Source organism: Salmo trutta, chromosome 12 (genome assembly GCF_901001165.1).
Source record: "Salmo trutta chromosome 12, fSalTru1.1, whole genome shotgun sequence".
NCBI classification, from domain to species: domain Eukaryota; kingdom Metazoa; phylum Chordata; class Actinopteri; order Salmoniformes; family Salmonidae; genus Salmo; species Salmo trutta.
Window position 1 is genome coordinate 33,269,265 of NC_042968.1, and position 17,357 is coordinate 33,286,621.

The 17,357-nt window shown below is 43.0% G+C and overlaps 3 protein-coding genes across 5 annotated transcripts in view; 1 reads left to right on the forward strand and 2 right to left on the reverse strand.

Annotated features, from left to right (window-relative positions):
- Positions 1 to 3,101, reverse strand: part of tubgcp4 (tubulin gamma complex component 4) — a 29,033-nt gene extending 25,932 nt beyond the window's left edge. For all 3 annotated transcript variants that reach the window (XM_029768041.1, XM_029768042.1, XM_029768040.1), the window contains exons 1-4: positions 2,900 to 3,101; positions 2,389 to 2,517; positions 671 to 793; positions 530 to 583 (exon numbers count right to left, since the gene is read on the reverse strand). In XM_029768041.1, the coding sequence (XP_029623901.1) occupies positions 530 to 583; positions 671 to 793; positions 2,389 to 2,517; positions 2,900 to 3,046 (453 nt within the window). In that variant the 5' untranslated portion in view covers positions 3,047 to 3,101. The remainder of the gene's footprint in view (positions 1 to 529; positions 584 to 670; positions 794 to 2,388; positions 2,518 to 2,899) is intronic.
- A 208-nt stretch (positions 3,102 to 3,309) lies between these two features.
- On the forward strand, positions 3,310 to 10,161 carry cdkn2aip (CDKN2A interacting protein). The gene is made up of 4 exons (XM_029768044.1): positions 3,310 to 3,386; positions 4,244 to 4,493; positions 6,598 to 6,713; positions 7,415 to 10,161. Exons 2-4 carry the CDS (start codon positions 4,246 to 4,248, stop codon positions 7,954 to 7,956), a joined length of 906 nt encoding a protein of 301 aa, XP_029623904.1. The 5' UTR covers positions 3,310 to 3,386; positions 4,244 to 4,245; the 3' UTR covers positions 7,957 to 10,161.
- A 4,663-nt stretch (positions 10,162 to 14,824) lies between these two features.
- On the reverse strand, positions 14,825 to 15,972 carry LOC115202708 (cocaine- and amphetamine-regulated transcript protein-like). The gene is made up of 3 exons (XM_029766772.1): positions 15,649 to 15,972; positions 15,438 to 15,521; positions 14,825 to 15,191 (listed from the first exon to the last, which is right to left on the reverse strand). Exons 1-3 carry the CDS (start codon positions 15,811 to 15,813, stop codon positions 15,084 to 15,086), a joined length of 357 nt encoding a protein of 118 aa, XP_029622632.1. The 5' UTR covers positions 15,814 to 15,972; the 3' UTR covers positions 14,825 to 15,083.
- Positions 15,973 to 17,357: the final 1,385 nt, after the last annotated feature.

A 17,357-nucleotide genomic window follows, 5' to 3' on the forward strand; every position in this document is an offset into this window, starting at 1 on the left:
AAGTTCACATTTAAAGATGGAATCCGCATTAGGGGAAACAGCACCACTGTCTGGATTGGATGCTGTGGATGAAAATCCAGCACTTGTAGAAAGAGGAAATTAGGAATATATGTATAATTAGTTAACTACATGTACAGTACATGTGAGCGAAAGTAGCAGTGGAAGTATTTTTGTCCGTTAGTTTACTCCAATCAGGGGAGGGGTGGAAGGGTGGCAGCGCCACTGTACACCCCCGGCACCTTTGTTATTGTTTTTGTTTTGTGGATGAAATGGAGGTGAGGTGCGTCGAGCAGCGTGGTCAAAGAAAATAAGTGCAGTGCATATTGTTCTGTTTTATCACGTGTGTAATGATGTTCGAGGGGGAAACAGTGTTTGTAGCTTGCAGTAACTTTTTTGTTGTTGTAATATCCTAAACTGTTTCACCATTAAGGATTCCAGCTTTAAAGATCTAAAACAATTAATTCTACTTCAAATGTATAACAAGTCAATCTAAATCAGAGAAACTAGTAAAAACAGTAACTGGCATTACCTGATCCAACATATAATTCACATGAGATATGGAGAGATGCGGGTCACCAAGAAACTGCAAAGAGGATAATAGTGGGATTGATTATGAATGTGCATTGTATTAATTAGTGCTACAATGCATTTTGTAAATGATCTTCGCTACCTCTTGTTCGAGGTCCAGGAGAGCCTGTCTATAAGGCTGTAGCATGGAGTCCAGTCCCGTGCAGAAAGCCCGCAGGTAAACCCCATTGAGTCCAGCCTGGTTTGTCTGAATGGAGTGGTGCTCCTGCAAAGTACAATCAGAGCTTGTTAAGACTATAGTATTTAGCTATATCTGATTTGCGGTAATACTAGTACATCTCAATCTAAAAAACAACAACACATGGCACTCGCTCTAAAGTTGGTTTAGATTCATTGTCACCAACTCTCACAGAATTTAACCGGTTAATCAGGATAAAAAAATATAAACCTATCTAAGGGGAGGTTTCCCGGACACAGATTAAGTGTAATTCTGCACTAAAAAGCATTTTCAATGGAGATTCTCCATTGAGTTGGCTTTTTAGTCCAGAGAGGTATACGATGAATCAGGTTTGAGGAGTTAGCAAAGTAAATTTGTTAAACTTGGAATAACCGGTCAGATGAAAGAGGCTCACCTTTTAGCCAGGTAAACTTCTATGGCAATGAATCCTTCAGAACTAACCTGCTCTGGGGTAGGCTAACTCAGGGCTTACTATATTTATCCTGAATGAAGTGTCTGATGCCACGTTAAATACAACTAGAAACATGGACAAATATGAGGTCAAATCATGACGTCAGTGATCTAAGGTTGGAAAGTCTGACTTTTAGAAAAAGGCCCGAGTTGGAATTCTGAGTTGGATGATCATTCAAATCGATTTTTCCCCAGTCGGAGCAAATTTCTTTCAAAATTCCCAGTTGTTTTGAATGCACTGAAGCCGGAGCTTTACGAGTTCCCAGTTGTTTTGAATGCACTGAAGCCGGAGCTTTGCGAGTTCCCAGTTGTTTTGAATGCACTGAAGCCGGAGCTTTACGAGTTCCCAGTTGTTTTGAATGCACTGAAGCCGGAGCTTTGCGAGTTCCCAGTTGTTTTGAATGCACTGAAGGCGGAAGTCAGAGATTTACAAGTTCCCAGTTGTTTTGAGAAATTAAATATGTAATTAATCAAACGTTTGTGTAAAAAATATATATATTAAAACACCCATCACATTACACATTTAGTAATGACAAGATGCATTTGAAAGTTCACCCACAGTAAAACTTTTACATGACTAAAAAACATTTTTACTGATAGGATTGGGGGAAAAGGTGCTTGTGTGCATTGATAAGCACACCAAAGACAGCATTATTAGCCTATTTCACATCATAGCCTGCTGAATTTGCAAGATAATTAACATGAAAGATAAGTTTCAGCGAAAATGTGGCACTGACTCTCCCATGGATTGATGTTTCAGCATTGTCTCAATGAAGAGTTTGGCGTTCGACCAGCACATGCGACACGCACGTGTAGTTACATGCCGGCTAGAGTTAGCGGCATGCGGACGAGCAACATCCACCGTTGTAGTACTGATGAAGTCTGAGCTGGAACGTGAAGCTAATTGAAGCTGGCTATTTTTAGTTTTGAGTAGATCGAGCTTCAAATCGTAGTTTTCCTCAACCTCACCTTATCAAAAAGTAAGAGATAAGCAGGGAGAACATAGGAGAAGAAGGAACCCCAGATATCCTTCAACAATCTCCTCGCTTCCAAATCAAATCCCATTTTATTAGTCACATACACATTTTTAGCAGATGTTATTGCGGGTGTAACAAAGGACGTGAGAAGAGGAAAATGCTTTTGGCACTCCATCTTCTGGGTATTTATCTCACCTGCTGGTGGACATGGCCTGTGTGTTGCTCTATGAACTCTGTGAAGCGAATGTAATCGGATCCCAGTTTGCAGAGGCGGTTCAGGACACTGGTCTCACTGGGATGGAGAAAGGGCAGGTCCTGAGAGACCTACAGGAGTAGCAGAGGTTCAGTTAACCCCTTACTCACAACTCCTTAACAGTGCATTCTTGAACTATGGTTCAGTTAGCTATATGTACATTGTGGAGTTGAGAAAAACTCGGCTAAAAGTTTCAGTAGGATGCATGTCACACTTACCACCAGTCACTAAACAAAACTATAGTGAAGTGTACATACAGCAAAAATAGAAAAAAAACTAGTGATGGGTGCCAACAAAAGCAGAAAATAAAACAATTCATAAGGTTACTAGCTGCACGAGCTAGCTACTTGGGGGAAAAGATTAACGTAGCTAGCCAGCTTCTTGCAGAGGTGGTTGTACTTTGTAGAGCTAGCTATGTACTGTAGTTAGGTAGGTAACGTTACCCCGATATACCTGTAAACCTGTCCGTTTGTTCCATGTGAATATAGTCCCAGGGTATCCACTTAACGCCAACAGGAGCTCGTGAATCATTCTAATTAACTTAAAATCGGATATCAGGTCAAAGTTGACATAAATTGCAGTGTTGATCCAGCCTGTCATTCAATGATAACACCGCCGATCCTGTCGCCGCCGCAACCCGATGACGTACCAATGACGGGGGTGAAGAGTTATGGAAATTGTAGTCTTTCCTTTGGTTTCCGCATAAGTTAATTAAACGTTTTCTTCCCTTGTACGATTGATTTAGCTACTGTAATGATCACTGTTTGCTATCTAAAACCCCCAACATATATATCAATTATCTCGAAGTAGCTATATCTTTGATCAAAAACCTGTGGTGTCTGTTGTTGCGCAATCGCGTGGAAGTTGTAGTTCGACAGCCAACTTGTTTGCATCACTGGTCATGACTCATACAGCAACGGCGCTGCCTGGACAGCTCGAGGTTCGTTCTGAACTGTATATTTGCTATCAATAAAATATATTCTGCAACTTTCTATGATATAGTTATCCAGTAAGCTATATGTTGCTCAAATAAAGCTAACGTTGGCGTAGTGCAGCCACCAACATACGTTTGTTGTGTTTGCTAGCTAGACTAATACCCGGCGTTTGTTTTAAAGTCGTATGCTAATTCAATGCTAGCTAACAACATTGGAGGATGGCTAGCTATGTAAAATATATTAACCCGGTTGATGTTAAGTTAATCACTGAATGATCTGTTTGGATTAACTTCTGATTATGAGTTAGCTAGTAACAACAGAGACTGTAATGTTAGACAACTGGCATTGTAACAAACCAACATTGACTTCCGTAAACGAGCGGTTTTCTGATTTGGCCTTACTAACGTTACGTGATATTTGTTATGATAGCTAAATCGCCCTGTCCCCACAATCTCGAAGTTGCTTGGTAGGCAGTGATGACAATAATCACAAAGAATAGATGCCAGCAGTGACTTGAAAATATGTCAGAAGACGACTACTTCAGCTTCCGTAGCGTTATAATATTCTCCCTTATTAATTAACAAGCCGCTGCTGACAAATTGCAGGTGAAGCACTCTGGCTATAACCATATTTCTGTCGTTATAACTGTCATAGAACAGCAACAGCTTCCAGTGCCTGATGAATCTGTTGATGCCGTGCCTCTAGAAAAACATGACAAACAGAACACAAAACACACTGGGTTTAGTGTGGTATATCATTTCCCATCAAATTGATTTGATTCGTGTCCTGTTTTTGCCTCTAGTCACTGTAACACTGATATAGCCTAACACATTGTGTCCTGTGTCTCTGCTCTGTGTTACAGTGATGGCGGAGGGGAGGAGTGGAGAGGACATTGTTTCAGAGTACCTGGACCAGAACCCTCACCTGGTCGAGTGGGTGGAGTCGCTCCGAGGAGTGCATGAGACCAACAAGCAGTGGCACGCCAGACGAGAGTTTTTCCTGAGGAACATGGAGACGTTCCCCACAGTCCAGCCGGGCTTCCCCAGCCCCAGTCTGGACAGGCTGCTCTCACTGTCCATATGCTGGGCCAACCACATCTTCTTGGGCTGCAGGTATGTGTATTGTAGCCTGGTCCCAGATTTGTTTGTGCTGTCTTGTCAACTAGATCTCAAACAGGCTATGTTTGAGGGATGGATAGAGGAACTTAGTTGTAATGGATTTCAATGTGGACATTACTGTAAAATAATTTTCACACTTCACACAAAATGTATGCACATATTACTGTAAGTCTACAGTTGGGAAAAAAGTATTTGATCCCCTGCTGATTTTGTACGTTTGCCCACTTACAAAAAAATGATCAGTCTTTAATTTTAATGGTAGGTTTATTTGAACAGTGAGAGACAGAACAACAACAAAAAAATCCAGAAAAACTCGTCAAAAATGTTATAAAATGATTTGCATTTTAATGAGGGAAATAAGTATTTGATCCCTCTGCAAAACATGACTTAGTACTTGGTGTCAAAACCCTTGTTGGCAATCACAGAGGTCAGACATTTCTTGTAGTTGGCCACCAGCTTCTCCAAGTCATTAAGGTTTCGAGGCTGACGTTTGGCAACTCGAACCTTCAGCTCCCTCCACAGATTTTCTATGGGATTAAGGTCTGGACACTGGCTAGGCCACTCCAGGACCTTAATGTGCTTGTTCTTGAGCCACTCCTTTGTTGCCTTGGCCGTGTGTTTTGGGTCATTGTCATGCTGGAATACCCATCCACGACCCATTTTCAATGCCCTGGCTGAGGGAAGGATGTTCTCACCCAAGAATTGACGGTACATGGCCCCGTCCATCGTCCCTTTGATGCGGTGAAGTTGTCCTGTCCCCTTAGCAGAAAAACACCCCCAAAGCATAATGTTTCCACCTCCATGTTTGACGGTGGAGTTGGTGTTCTTGGGGTCATAGGCAGCATTCCTCCTCCTCCAAACACGGCGAGTTGAGTTGATGCCAAAGAGCTCCATTTTGGTCTCATCTGACCACAACACTTTCACCAGTTGTCCTCTGAATCATTCAGATGTTCATTGGCAAACTTCAGACGGGCATGTATATGTATTCTTGAGCAGGGGGACCTTGCGGGCGCTGCAGGATTTCAGTCCTTCACGGTGTAGTGTGTTACCAATTGTTTTCTTGGTGACTATGGTCCCAGCTGCCTTAGATCATTGACAAGATCCTCCCGTGTAGTTCTGGGCTGATTCCTCACCGTTCTCATGATCATTGCAACCCCACGAGGTGAGATCTTGCATGTAGCCCCAGGCCGAGGGATAGTTCTTTTGTGTTTCTTCCATTTGCGAAAAATCGCACCAAATGTTGTCACCTTCTCACCAAGCTGCTTGGCGATGGTCTTGTAGCCCATTCCAGCCTTGTGTAGGTCTACAATCTTGTCCCTGACATCCTTGGAGAGCTCTTTGGTCTTGGCCATGGTGGAGAGTTTGGAATCTGATTGATTGATTGCTTCTGTGGACAGGTGTCTTTTTTACAGAGTGTGCTCCTAATCTCAGCTCGTTACCTGTATAAAAGACACCTGGGAGCCAGAAATCTTTCTGATTGAGAGGGGGTCAAATACTTATTTCCCTCATTAAAATGCAAATCGATTTCTAACATTTTTGACATGCGTTTTTCTGGATATTTTTGTTGTTATTCTGTCTCTCACTGTTCAAATAAACCTACCATTAAAATTATAGACTGATCCTTTTTTTATCAGTGGGCAAATGTACAAAATCAGCATGGGATCAAATACTTTTTTCCCCCACTGTATCTGGATAAAAGCATCTGTTAACTGGCGTATACTACAGAGACGAGCTGAACTGAGCTGCAATGGCCTGGTTATGCATCCACTACAGTAGTTGAAAACCTGCTGGAAAGGACAGTGATAAGGAAATATCCAAGCCAGCACAGTATGCTTGGGGTCAGCACTGTTGATAGTGTGAAAAGAGTATTAGTTAGATTTACAATGGGGGGTGATGCTGGTGCTCTTCCATAGCTTCTGGTTAAAAATCATTCAACACTAGAACATGTACTTTCCAGTTTGGACCAACCAGAATGAAAATCTACTACAGTATTCCAAAAAAAGTAAACCAATGTAAAAAAGAAAGAAAGAAAAAAAAAAGACCAGGGTCAACTGTCCACAGGGGAAGTTAGTCTTCTTCTGACTGTGTTGTTTTGCAGATACCCTCAACCTGTCATGGACAGGATCAAGGAAATGGCAGACGGAGTGGTTGTCAATGATGCTCCAGTTCGAAAGACCAGAGATGAAATCATGGGGAAAGGAAAGAAGACTGCAGGTATGATGCTGAAATCCTACTGTATGTTCAGTTGTGTACAAACTTCTCATAACTAGTTTTTATTACTTTTTCCCCCTTCTAATTTTTATTACTACTTGTTATTTAGGACTTTGTTTGACATTTGATCCTTGATTGATATTGTACTGCATTTTTGAGGAGAGTTGGCAAGTAAGTATTTCACTGTACTGTTTACACCTGTATCCTGTGCACTTGATCAATAAATGTTGATTTAATTTGGATTTGAAACTATTTAAAGTTTAGATTCCTTGTATAGTTTGGAGAGTCCAACTTTAAACGTTTTAATTGATGCTAATATTATAGCCCTACAAAAAAAATGGCCTGTCTTTGACCAATGGCCTGTCTTTGCTTCAGAGTTGTACAGTATTGTTAACTCATGGAAGTGATTCAATACACTGAACGGCAATTACTGTGATGCTGTATATCCATTTCTGTATATTTGTGGGACAATTAAAGTGGGAAAAGTTCTGTACTTTTCCATCAAACATATTCTATATTGTTACGGTTAGATTCATCATACAGCAGTATTTTTTCTGCTGCTTTTGTTTTGGCCAAATGGCCTTGAAGTAAACGCAGCCTATCCGACGCCTCCCTCACACCGCTGGAATCTGTCCTCTGCAGGTGAAGCCAGTGTTGCCGGGAAGAATCCCTACTCAGTTGTCTTTTATCTCGCTGATTCTCAGGGGGCGACGACGACAGCTGCGCCAAGCGAGCCAAGCCTGGGAACCCCTTCAAGCAGGGCCCACCCCCGCAGGCGCCTGCCGAGCATCAGCCCTTCTTCAACCGCCTCTACAAGGCTGTGGCGTGGAAGCTGGTGTCGGCAGGGGGCTTCGGCCCCAACCTGGACCACTTTGAGATCCTGCGTGCCTGCACTGAGTCGTCCAAAGAGAGCCTGAGCTGCGTCTTTGTGCCCCTGAAGGACATCCCCGACCTGCCGGCGGCACGCACCCAGAAGGAGGGCCAGGTGTGCGAGCTGCGCTGCCAGACAGTCTATCTGGGCACGGGCTACGGGCGTGACGAGGCGGCCGCTAGGGCCATGGCATCCAAGGAGGCCCTGAAGGCCTTCCAGGGGCGCAAGGTGACGGTGAAGATCTGCCGCCGGCGGTTCAATGGTAGGGATGTAGAGGATCTGGTGCTGCTGGATGATCAGCCCAGGAACCCGGGCTTCCCTCCCGCTATCAGCTACCCCTTCCAGCCAGAGCAGCAGGGAGACGGGCCGTCGTAGCACAGCCATGAGTCATAGAGTATCCTCCGGGGGCCTTTCCAGGGTCATGTTCAGTAGGCACCAAAATGTAGTAAAATGGGGACGTAGGGATGGGGGTTTGAAATAGTTTCACAATTTGAATAGTATAATGAATTTTTGTCAGATATTCGAAATATATGTGTTATTGTTTTTTGTTTTTTTTACCTGAGCACTGCTGCGAGAGGGAGAGAGGCTGGCGCTCTATTGCTGCAGTTGCAGAGGGAGCGACCATATGGATGGAGGGAGAGAGAGACACCAAGGCAATTCAATGTTATTTATTATCCTATATAACAGTGCCTGTCTTAACTGGAGTAGCCTAGAGAAGCTAGCCAGCTATAGCTAGCTAGGCTAATTGAGGCCACATGCTGCGCTTTTCCCCCAACCCCATTCAGATGAAACGACAGCCTACCTGTTGTTTGTTATTCTTTCTCATTTCGCTAACTTTTAATTCAATAATTTTATTCCATCTTGCGTTACATAAGTGAACTTTCATTCCACTTGTTACACATTTAGCCTCTTTTCCACTTTGATTGGCCAACATCAACAACAAGCTACACACGGCTACCGGTCGGCTGCCGGTCTTTTTATGGGGTGCACTGTGCACGTCATAAAAACAACATTAAGAAGTTAGTTGTTTTATTAAATTAATCATTTGAAATGGCATGGTATATCCTTCTATGTAACAATGTCCCGTGGATATTTTAATTTAGAAAAAGCTTTTTCTGTGTAAAATAGGCCTATATTTCTTTCTTCTCACAAAATTGTATACTCACACAAGTATTCGAATACTAACGTCTGTTTGAATATTCGAATAACCATGCACATCCCTAACTGGGAGGAACTACCTCTCCTGGACCGAAACGTTTTGCTACTGTGTGCCCTAATGAACACGGCCCTGGTATTTAGAAGTTGTGTGGGTTTGAATGGAGCTGCTCTATGAGTCATACAGTACCACTGAATGGATGGACTCAATGCATCATCACCACCACTTAGTAGTTTTTACGCTTTTATTATTCTTGAGGAGTGTATACCCAGTTCTTGTTCCATAGGTCATTTGGATTCCTTCAGAGTGGGGATGGTAAGAAGTTTAGTCCCTTTCAGTATCGGTTGTGCCTGTCTGCTGCCTACAACAATGGAGAAATGTACACATTTCGTAAGGGTGTGGTTTACAAAATGTCACCACATTTTCCCTCCCTTTGCTTGGGTCTATAGTCACACCAGGCACTTTCCTTCTATGTCCTTTAGCTCAGGGCTCCGGGGTGGTTCCCCTTAGATCTAGGATCAGCTTCCTCTCCCTCAATCCTAACCGTAGCCATTAGTGGGGAAAATGCTAAACTGACCCAGGATCAGCCTCTAGGTGCAACTTAACCCTACACCTAGCTCAGGACTATGGTGGATGTGTGCGGCTGCACTCGGTCTGACCCTCAAGCCATTTAATCAGCTATCTGATTAACAACCCGACCACTAAACGAGGGACATTTCTACCGTTTATCAATACCGTTAATAACATGCAACTAATTAACCCTGTGTGGCTCGTCATTCCAGTTTTCAATTGATGCTCCAAATCTCCCTGAGTGATCACATTTCAAATGTTATGCTTTTTTGTTTAATGAAGTTACAAAGTTAGTCATGGAATGAGAATGAGGTATACTTTTGATAATATAACACAGGCTCTAGTATTTAAAATGCACAAGTCCTCTATGACATAATCATTATTTCAACTGTTGTTTTCTGTTCACAGTAGAATGCATTGTCACTATTATAACTCAGTGTGTTTGTCTGAATACAAACGGAGGCATCTTGTTTAGTTGTTCTGCATGATGTAGATCTTGTTGATGATGGGACTTTGACATTCATTTAAAACCACTCGGTTCTATTTTGTGTGAGGAAAGCTGTTGAGAAAATGTCCGTTTTTGTTATGTTTATTAATTGATTCAATAATTCTAAAGCAGATGATTGGTGTTAAGCCAAGTTCATAGAATTGATTGATATGTTTGATTGTGCTTGAGTCTTTACATTCAAAAATCATCGATGGAAGATTGCTGCTGTAATGTTTTGCTTTTCAAAGCTGAATGAATTGAAATGGGTTGCGTTGATGTGTAAATCGCCACAATATTTAGTGACACTTTACATTTCTATGAGCGGTCCCTGTTTCTATATTTTTGTAAATAAAAATAATTTAAAGAATGTTTGTCGTCCAATGATTGTGTCTTATCCACACTGACATGAAAAGGGTTGAACACATTTATCAAAGACAAGAACATAGATTAAGTCCCAATTATGGTAAGGTTGGGTTGCCATCAAGTCTTTGGGGTTTGAATTTTGATAGTTGTAGCCTTAATGATTATTCACTGATAGATTATTTCAATTCATCCATACAGGTTTTGGAGAGGTGCAGGGGCCTGCCACACTTGGCGCCCGGGGAGCTGTTGTTGTAGGGGATAAAGTGTCTTGCTCAAGGGTTGTTGGCTCGTCTCCCTAACCGCTAGGCTACCTGTCGCCCAAGTAGTATGTCTCAAGCATAATGACTCAGGGTAATGAAAACAGGTAGCCTGCTAGGATATATTTAAGCAATAAGACACAAGAGGGTATTGTATATGGCCAATATACCATGGCTAAGGGCTGATTTTAGGCACGACGCATCGCCTGGATACAGCCCTTAGCCATGGTATACTGGCCATATACCACAAACCCCCATGGTGCCTTATTGCTATTAAACTGGTTACCAACATAATTAGAGCAGTAAAAATAAATGTTTTGTCATAGCCATGGTATACTGTCTGATATACCACAGATGTCAGCCAATCAGCATTCAGGGCTCGAACCACCCAGTTTATAATAAACAGATAATGTTCTTGCCATCCACTTTTTCTCATTACAGTCCTTAGAGTCTGCTACTGATTGACAAGTAATTGTGCCTAGTCACTCTCCCTGGCATCTTCATTACGTTTTGCTCTCAATAGCCGTAATAATAATGGAATAGATGCAGCCATCAAAATGCATTTTGAGTCACCCTTGGTCAGCTCCTTGTTCCCGCTTAATAGGTGTTAGTTTGTTAGTTGCTTTACAAGCCAAGTCAAGTCCTTATAAATCGTGATTTAATTGGCATATTGGTGGCTGACCTCATCCTGACCCGCCGCTGTCTTGCGTCACCATCATAGTGTTTCCTTCAGGTTGTTGTAGTACTGCTGGAGAGTTAGTATGTGTTTACGCTACTCACAGCTAGTTAACTGTGGAATATGTTCCTTTAGATATACACTGAGTATACAAAACATTAAGAACACCTGCTGAATATTAGGAAGGTGTTCCTAATGTTTGGTATACTCAGTGTATAATACTTAATGAGTGAAGGAAAAATTATGTTTTAGCACAGCATGGTTACATAACATATGTATGTAGTGTGATTGTAACAACAAGGCATTGAGGGTCCTTTGGAATGAACATTATTGGATGTGGTGGGGAATTTAATCTGATGGAAAAGTTTTCTGTACAACCCACAGATGGTGGTTCATAGATAGCGATAACACTCACACACATACATGAGTGCATCTGACTCTTGTCAATTTGATGAGTCAAATATTTGAATTGTACCTGTCTCACTCCCTATTAAATAAATACATATACCAAGGCCAGAACTACCAACATAGCAAAATACTGCATGAAAGACAATGCTGTGTTTAGGTTATGTAAAGTTTATGTAAATAAGCCAGCTGCAGCATAATTTGCTGTGACCTGATTTCTCTGGCTCTAAACAGCCCGTTATTAACTACCATGTTTGTCCTCACATCCGAAGTGTCAGCCCAATAGTTATTTAAAGGCCCAGTGGAGTCAAAAAACAACAACACTCCCCACTCTGAGCCAACTCCTGTGCTCTGTTGGGTGAGACTTTTGGGCTTTGAGTGGCATGTGTTCTTGTGCTGAAGATGAAGAGTTTGAGCTCTGCCCTGGGCAGAACTGAATGCACGCTGCCAGTGGCTTGTATTCATGGATGGCAAGGGAAGCCAGGCTTCCCCCAAAAACGGACCAATAAAAAAATAAAAAATCTTTAGTCTCTATGTGTTTAATAATTTTCCTTCAATTCACAAGTGGCTGAATGTATCTCACCGGGGAAAGCATCCGAGCAAGCGAAACAGCGCCCCTCTGTCTTGGTATATGTAGGCCATCTATTTGATGCTGTCTAGTCCAGAAGAGTATGGCGATGTTGTCGCAAGCCAGCGAGCACCCTTGAATAAAAAAAAGTATCAAATAATAGCCAATCAGCATTGAGCTAAACTGAGCGAGCTCAACTGTGAATGGTCCTGGCATTCCAAAAAAAGTGTCAAGGGAAGCCAGTTTGGATTTGGCGTCACTCCTATCAAATCGCATTGAGAGCATAGGTCATTGACAGAAACAACTTGAATTGTTGCACCTCCTTTTGATTTCCTCCAGCGGCTAGCTAGCTAAAATTGTCCCTTTCCTTTAGGCCTATACAGTATATCACGGTCGCAAGGCATATGAACCAACAGATTATAGAGCAAACAACGCAATTATCACAACATATAGGTTGTAACCGCCACTGTCTGTTACACAAACATGTTCAATCATAGAGACATGTACAGATATCACGCTTGTTGTTGGCCTACTTTTTTGGAGAAGTTAGATTTTATTTGTCTCCACTATTGACTTAACGTTGTTTATGACCAGGCTCTTTGCAGGAAAGTAAGTTTGATGTGCGTCAGTGCATGCCGTTAACATTGCCATCAGCAGGTAACTTTCAGATAATGGTCCTTTTTCCAGTCTGATTCATCATCACTGTCCCGAGTGGGCTTCTCTGTGTGTGCATCCATCAGACTATACTGTCAACCAGAGAGTTCCCCCCTCCAGCGATCTATTCAACATGAATAAACATAAAGGGAACTAACGTGTAGAGAAGTAATACCCTGTGTGTATCACATGGGTATGTGTGAAACTCACTCCCCAGACTGAAGTAGCCCCACTGATGGTGCGACTGGTATCACATGGGTATGTGTGAAACTCACTCCCCAGACTGAAGTAGCCCCACTGATGGTGCGACTGGTATTACATGGGTATGTGTGAAACTCACTCCCCAGACTGAAGTAGCCCCACTGATGGTGCGACTGGTATTACATGGGTATGTGTGAAACTCACTCCCCAGACTGAAGAAGCCCCACTGATGGCGCGACTGGTAAGATGCTTCAGCAGGGCGGTCACGGATGTTTGCAAGGCAAAGGTCCTGGGCTCGAGCCTAGGTATGAGCCAATTCAGGAGGACGCGGTACTTGCTAGGCAAGCTGCGTGAGGTCCGTTACAGATGGTGCGGTGACCCAGATCTGCAGTTTCGCTCAGATCAATGCTGGGGACTGGGATTGCTGGGGACTGGGGTTGCTGGGGACTGGGGTTGCTGGGGGGGGGTGAATGTAGAAACTCACTCCTTAGCCTGAAGTTGTGCCGCTGAGGAGCTTGCTTTTCAGTGGCGCGACTGGTAAGACGATTCAGGAGGGCGGACAGTGTGTTTGAAAGGCAGGCACCAAATAGACCGAGAGAACATTCTGTTCCTTTCCCAAGACAGAGTTTATTTGTGTTGTAGAACGCAACACAATCGAGAGGAAAAAGAAACACACACCTATTTAGGCGAGGTGCTGGCTAGCGGAGTGGAACACTTGAAAGTAAGGGAGAGCCGCACACACTAAGAGCTCAGGTGCAAAACATTCATGTCCAACGTTTCAACAGGCAAGCTGTCTTCATCAGGGTATGAACGCAACACATTCATTACTAATGAGACATGGGCCCATCGGAGAAGAGAGAGGAGAGGAATCAGAGAGACAGCCTGGACAAGTGTGAGGGATGGAGGGATGGAGGGATGGAGGTGGAGATGGAGAAATCAACCGCAGTGGGAGAGCCTGGGAGGATGGGTAGATTTGAGCTATTTGGGTATGTGGTGTTGTAAGGCAATCAACAACTATGAACTATGTCAGCAATCCCACCTCCTGCCTTACAACACCTGTCTCGGCGTCACCGATTGCATGTATGTAATTAGCTGATATGACCTCACAGCTTAACAATGTCCTACGATTCAGTCCTATGTTTGAATCAGATACACACCTTGGTGTGATAATATGTGAGAGCATGTGTTCCAAATGGCAACCTATTCTCCATACACTGCTCTACTTATGACCAGAGCCCATCAACAACAACTTCATTTACATGTTTTGCAAACACCAACTGTCAGGTTTGTGAGCCACTTTGGGTGGAACAGAATGGAAATATGGTGTTTTAAATCGTCAAACCAGCTTCAAATACCCAGGTTTATACCAAGGGTTTGCTTTCCTCTAACCGAGTAATGTTGGTTACCTCACAACAATGCAAAGACAGAGAGAGAGACTGCTGACACCCCCAAAAAGCCTGGAGTAACACCAATGCTTCTATGGAAAAACACCACAAGGGAAATAGTTAAATAACACCAAATTTTTGTTGTTGCTTGAAAACCATAAAATATTCTCTACAAGTTAAACTATTGTGATTATATAACTTTTATTCATCTTAATGAAGGTTGTGTAAATGTCTAATGCTCTAAGTAAATACTGTTTATTAGATTAAACAAATGTTAATACTGTTTTGTTTATGTCCGACCATATCTCCATTTGGCCTAAAAATGCTATTTCATTCTCAGTCCAGACAAGACTCAGCCCTCATGAATCCATGTACTTCATGACTAATATTAGTGGTAGGTATGTTTACCTTCACGAGTTTGTAGGAAATAACCCATAACATTATCGCACACAGCATTGCGCATCATCTTTATGCATGTGCATCATGAAATTATTGGAGCAAAGAGAGACCAGTCAGACTGCTTTACAAAACAAGATAGAACGCTGTTTATTCATAGCACAACTCATTTTTGGTTACAGAAACATTCAGTTGAAAATAAAATATTTCATAACTTCAAAATAGGCCTTTTTGGGGTTTGGACAATCTCTCAGAATGCAACCTGTCACTCTCCGGATAATCGTATATTGTAGTACCATAACAAGATTCCTATATCACATGTCGTTCTGATGTAACAGTTTTAGTTTGCCATCAACTTCTAACTTACATTCAGACCAATTCAATTCACAAGCACTTGAGCAGATAAGAGTTGCAGAAAGCTCCGCGAGGACAGTCGCACATTTTGCCGATTCTCGCGCCCTTTCTCACTGCGCACTGCTCTCCAACGTCGCACTGAAAAAAAGAAGGTAGACAAAATAAGACCGTGTGTGACATTTTTGCCAACAGATGCAAAGGTCTGTGGGGCCATATCCACCTGTCACCACATCAGATCACATCATCCACAAAACATGGCACATGAAAGCATTTAATGAAAGTTAAAATGTTGAAATGTAGTTTTACGCGCCAGTTTAGGCAATCCGTTTTTCGAAGTATAGGTCGTTCCATTTTTAGAAGCTTCGTTCAAATTGTTACATTTACCGTAGGGACTTGGCCGAATTTCTTTTCCCAGAATGGAAGTCTCTTGGTCTGCAGCTTTTTAAGAACGTCATGTAGTGCTCCAAGCTGTGGGAAATATTGACACATTAGAATGAGAAATCCTTCCAAAGCAGACCTTTCCAATAGACAAAAATCGAATGATCATCAACCATTAAAGTCGCAGGTTTTACTTTTAGCCTAGGTAGAAACTTACCAGTTGCTTTTCGTTGGTCAAATTCGGATCTTTGGTGTAGAAGTCTCTCACACTTCTTGTGTCGAGGTCCAATTCGGAATCCGAGTAGTCAATTTCAGCACTAAGAACGATGGACAGCAACACCGCGCAAACCACCGCTCTGGTCCATAGCCTGGAGCTCTCCATGGTCCTTAAGAGATTGCGCACAGTAGAAGATATCTTTCGTCTCCAAAAGGTCCTGTTCTAATACTCCAGTTACCGCAATCCAAACACCTTTTATCTGTGTACCGCCGTGGCCGAAGTCTGTGACTTCCGTTGTGCCACCTTAACCATAGATTTTTCATGCGTAAGAGAGATGGCGTGGGTGAGTCATTACGTAAAGTTGGATGGCTTGTAATTGCTTAAAGTTGTGGGCGCTCCTACAAGGCACAGCTTGCTCACTTTTTTTCATTGACGACATGAGATGTACCATTTCATAGAAAACGGTACAGTGCCTTTGTAAATAATTCTGACCCCTTGACTTGTTCCACATTTTGGAACGTTACAGCCTTATTCTAAAATGGATTACACTGTTTTTCTCCCTCATCAATCTACACACAATACCCCATAATGACAAAGCAAAAACTTTTTTTTTATGTTTGCTAATTTATATTTAAAAAAACTGAAATATCACATTTACATAAGTATTCAGACCCTTTACTCAGTACTTTGTTGAAGCACCTTTGGCAGGGATTATAGCCTTGAGTCTTCTTTGGTATGATGCTACAAGCGTGGCACTCCGCAGATCCTCTCAAGCTCTGTCAGGTTGGATGGGGAGTGTTGCTGCACAGCTATTTTCAGGTCTCTTCATAGATGTTCGATCGGGTTCAAGTCCGGGTTTTGCTGGGCCACTCAAGGACATTCAGAGACTTGTCCCGAAGCCACTCCTGCGTTGTCTTGGCTGTGTGTTTAGGGTCGTTGTCCTGTTGGAAGGTGAACCTTTGCCCCAGTCTGAGGTCCTGAGCACTCTGGAACAGGTTTTCATCAAGGATCTCTCTGTACTTTGCTCCGGTCATCTTTGCCTCGATCCTGACTAGTCTCCCGGTCCCTGCCACTGAAAAACATCCCCACGGCATGATGTTGCCACCACCATGCTTCACCGTAGGGATGGTGCCAGGTTTCCTCCGGACGTGACACTTGGCATTCAGGCCAAAGAGTTCAATCTTGGTTTCATCAGACCACAGAATCTTGTTTCTCATGGTCCAAGAGTCCTTTAGGTGCCTTTTGCTAAACTCCAAGCGGGCTGTCATCTGCCTTTTACTGAGGAGTGGCTTCCGTCTGGCCACTCTACCATAAAGGCCTGATTGGTGGAGAGCTGCAGAGATGGTTGTCCTTCTGGAAGATTCTCCCATCTCCACAGAGGAACTCTAGAGCTCTGTCAGAGCGACCATCCGGTTCTTGGTCACCTCCCTGAAGAATGGCCTTCTCCCTCAATTGCTCAGTTTGGCTGGGTGGCCAGCTCTAGGAAGAGTCTAGGTGGTTCCAAACTTCTTCCATTTAAGAATGATGGAGGCCACTGTGTTCTTGGGGACGTTCAATGCTACAGAAATGTTTTTGTACCCTTCCCCAGAGCTGTGCCTCGACATAATCCTGTCTCGGAGCTCTACAGACAATTCCTTCGACCTCATGGCTTGGTTTTTGCTCTGACATGCACTGCCATCTGTGGGACCTTATATAGACAGGTGTGCGCC

Coding starts and splice junctions, on each gene's coding strand:
- cdkn2aip (XM_029768044.1), top strand. CDS start 4,246: ATGGCGGAGGGGAGGAGTGGAGAGGACATTGTTTCAGAGTACCTGGAC. Junction 4,494..6,597: donor CACATCTTCTTGGGCTGCAG/GTATGTGTATTG, acceptor GTTGTTTTGCAG/ATACCCTCAACCTGTCATGG. Junction 6,714..7,414: donor GAAAGGAAAGAAGACTGCAG/GTATGATGCTGA, acceptor GCTGATTCTCAG/GGGGCGACGACGACAGCTGC.
- LOC115202708 (XM_029766772.1), bottom strand. CDS start 15,813: ATGGAGAGCTCCAGGCTATGGACCAGAGCGGTGGTTTGCGCGGTGTTG. Junction 15,522..15,648: donor TGACCAACGAAAAGCAACTG/GTAAGTTTCTAC, acceptor TATTTCCCACAG/CTTGGAGCACTACATGACGT. Junction 15,192..15,437: donor AATTCGGCCAAGTCCCTACG/GTAAATGTAACA, acceptor TCTTTTTTTCAG/TGCGACGTTGGAGAGCAGTG.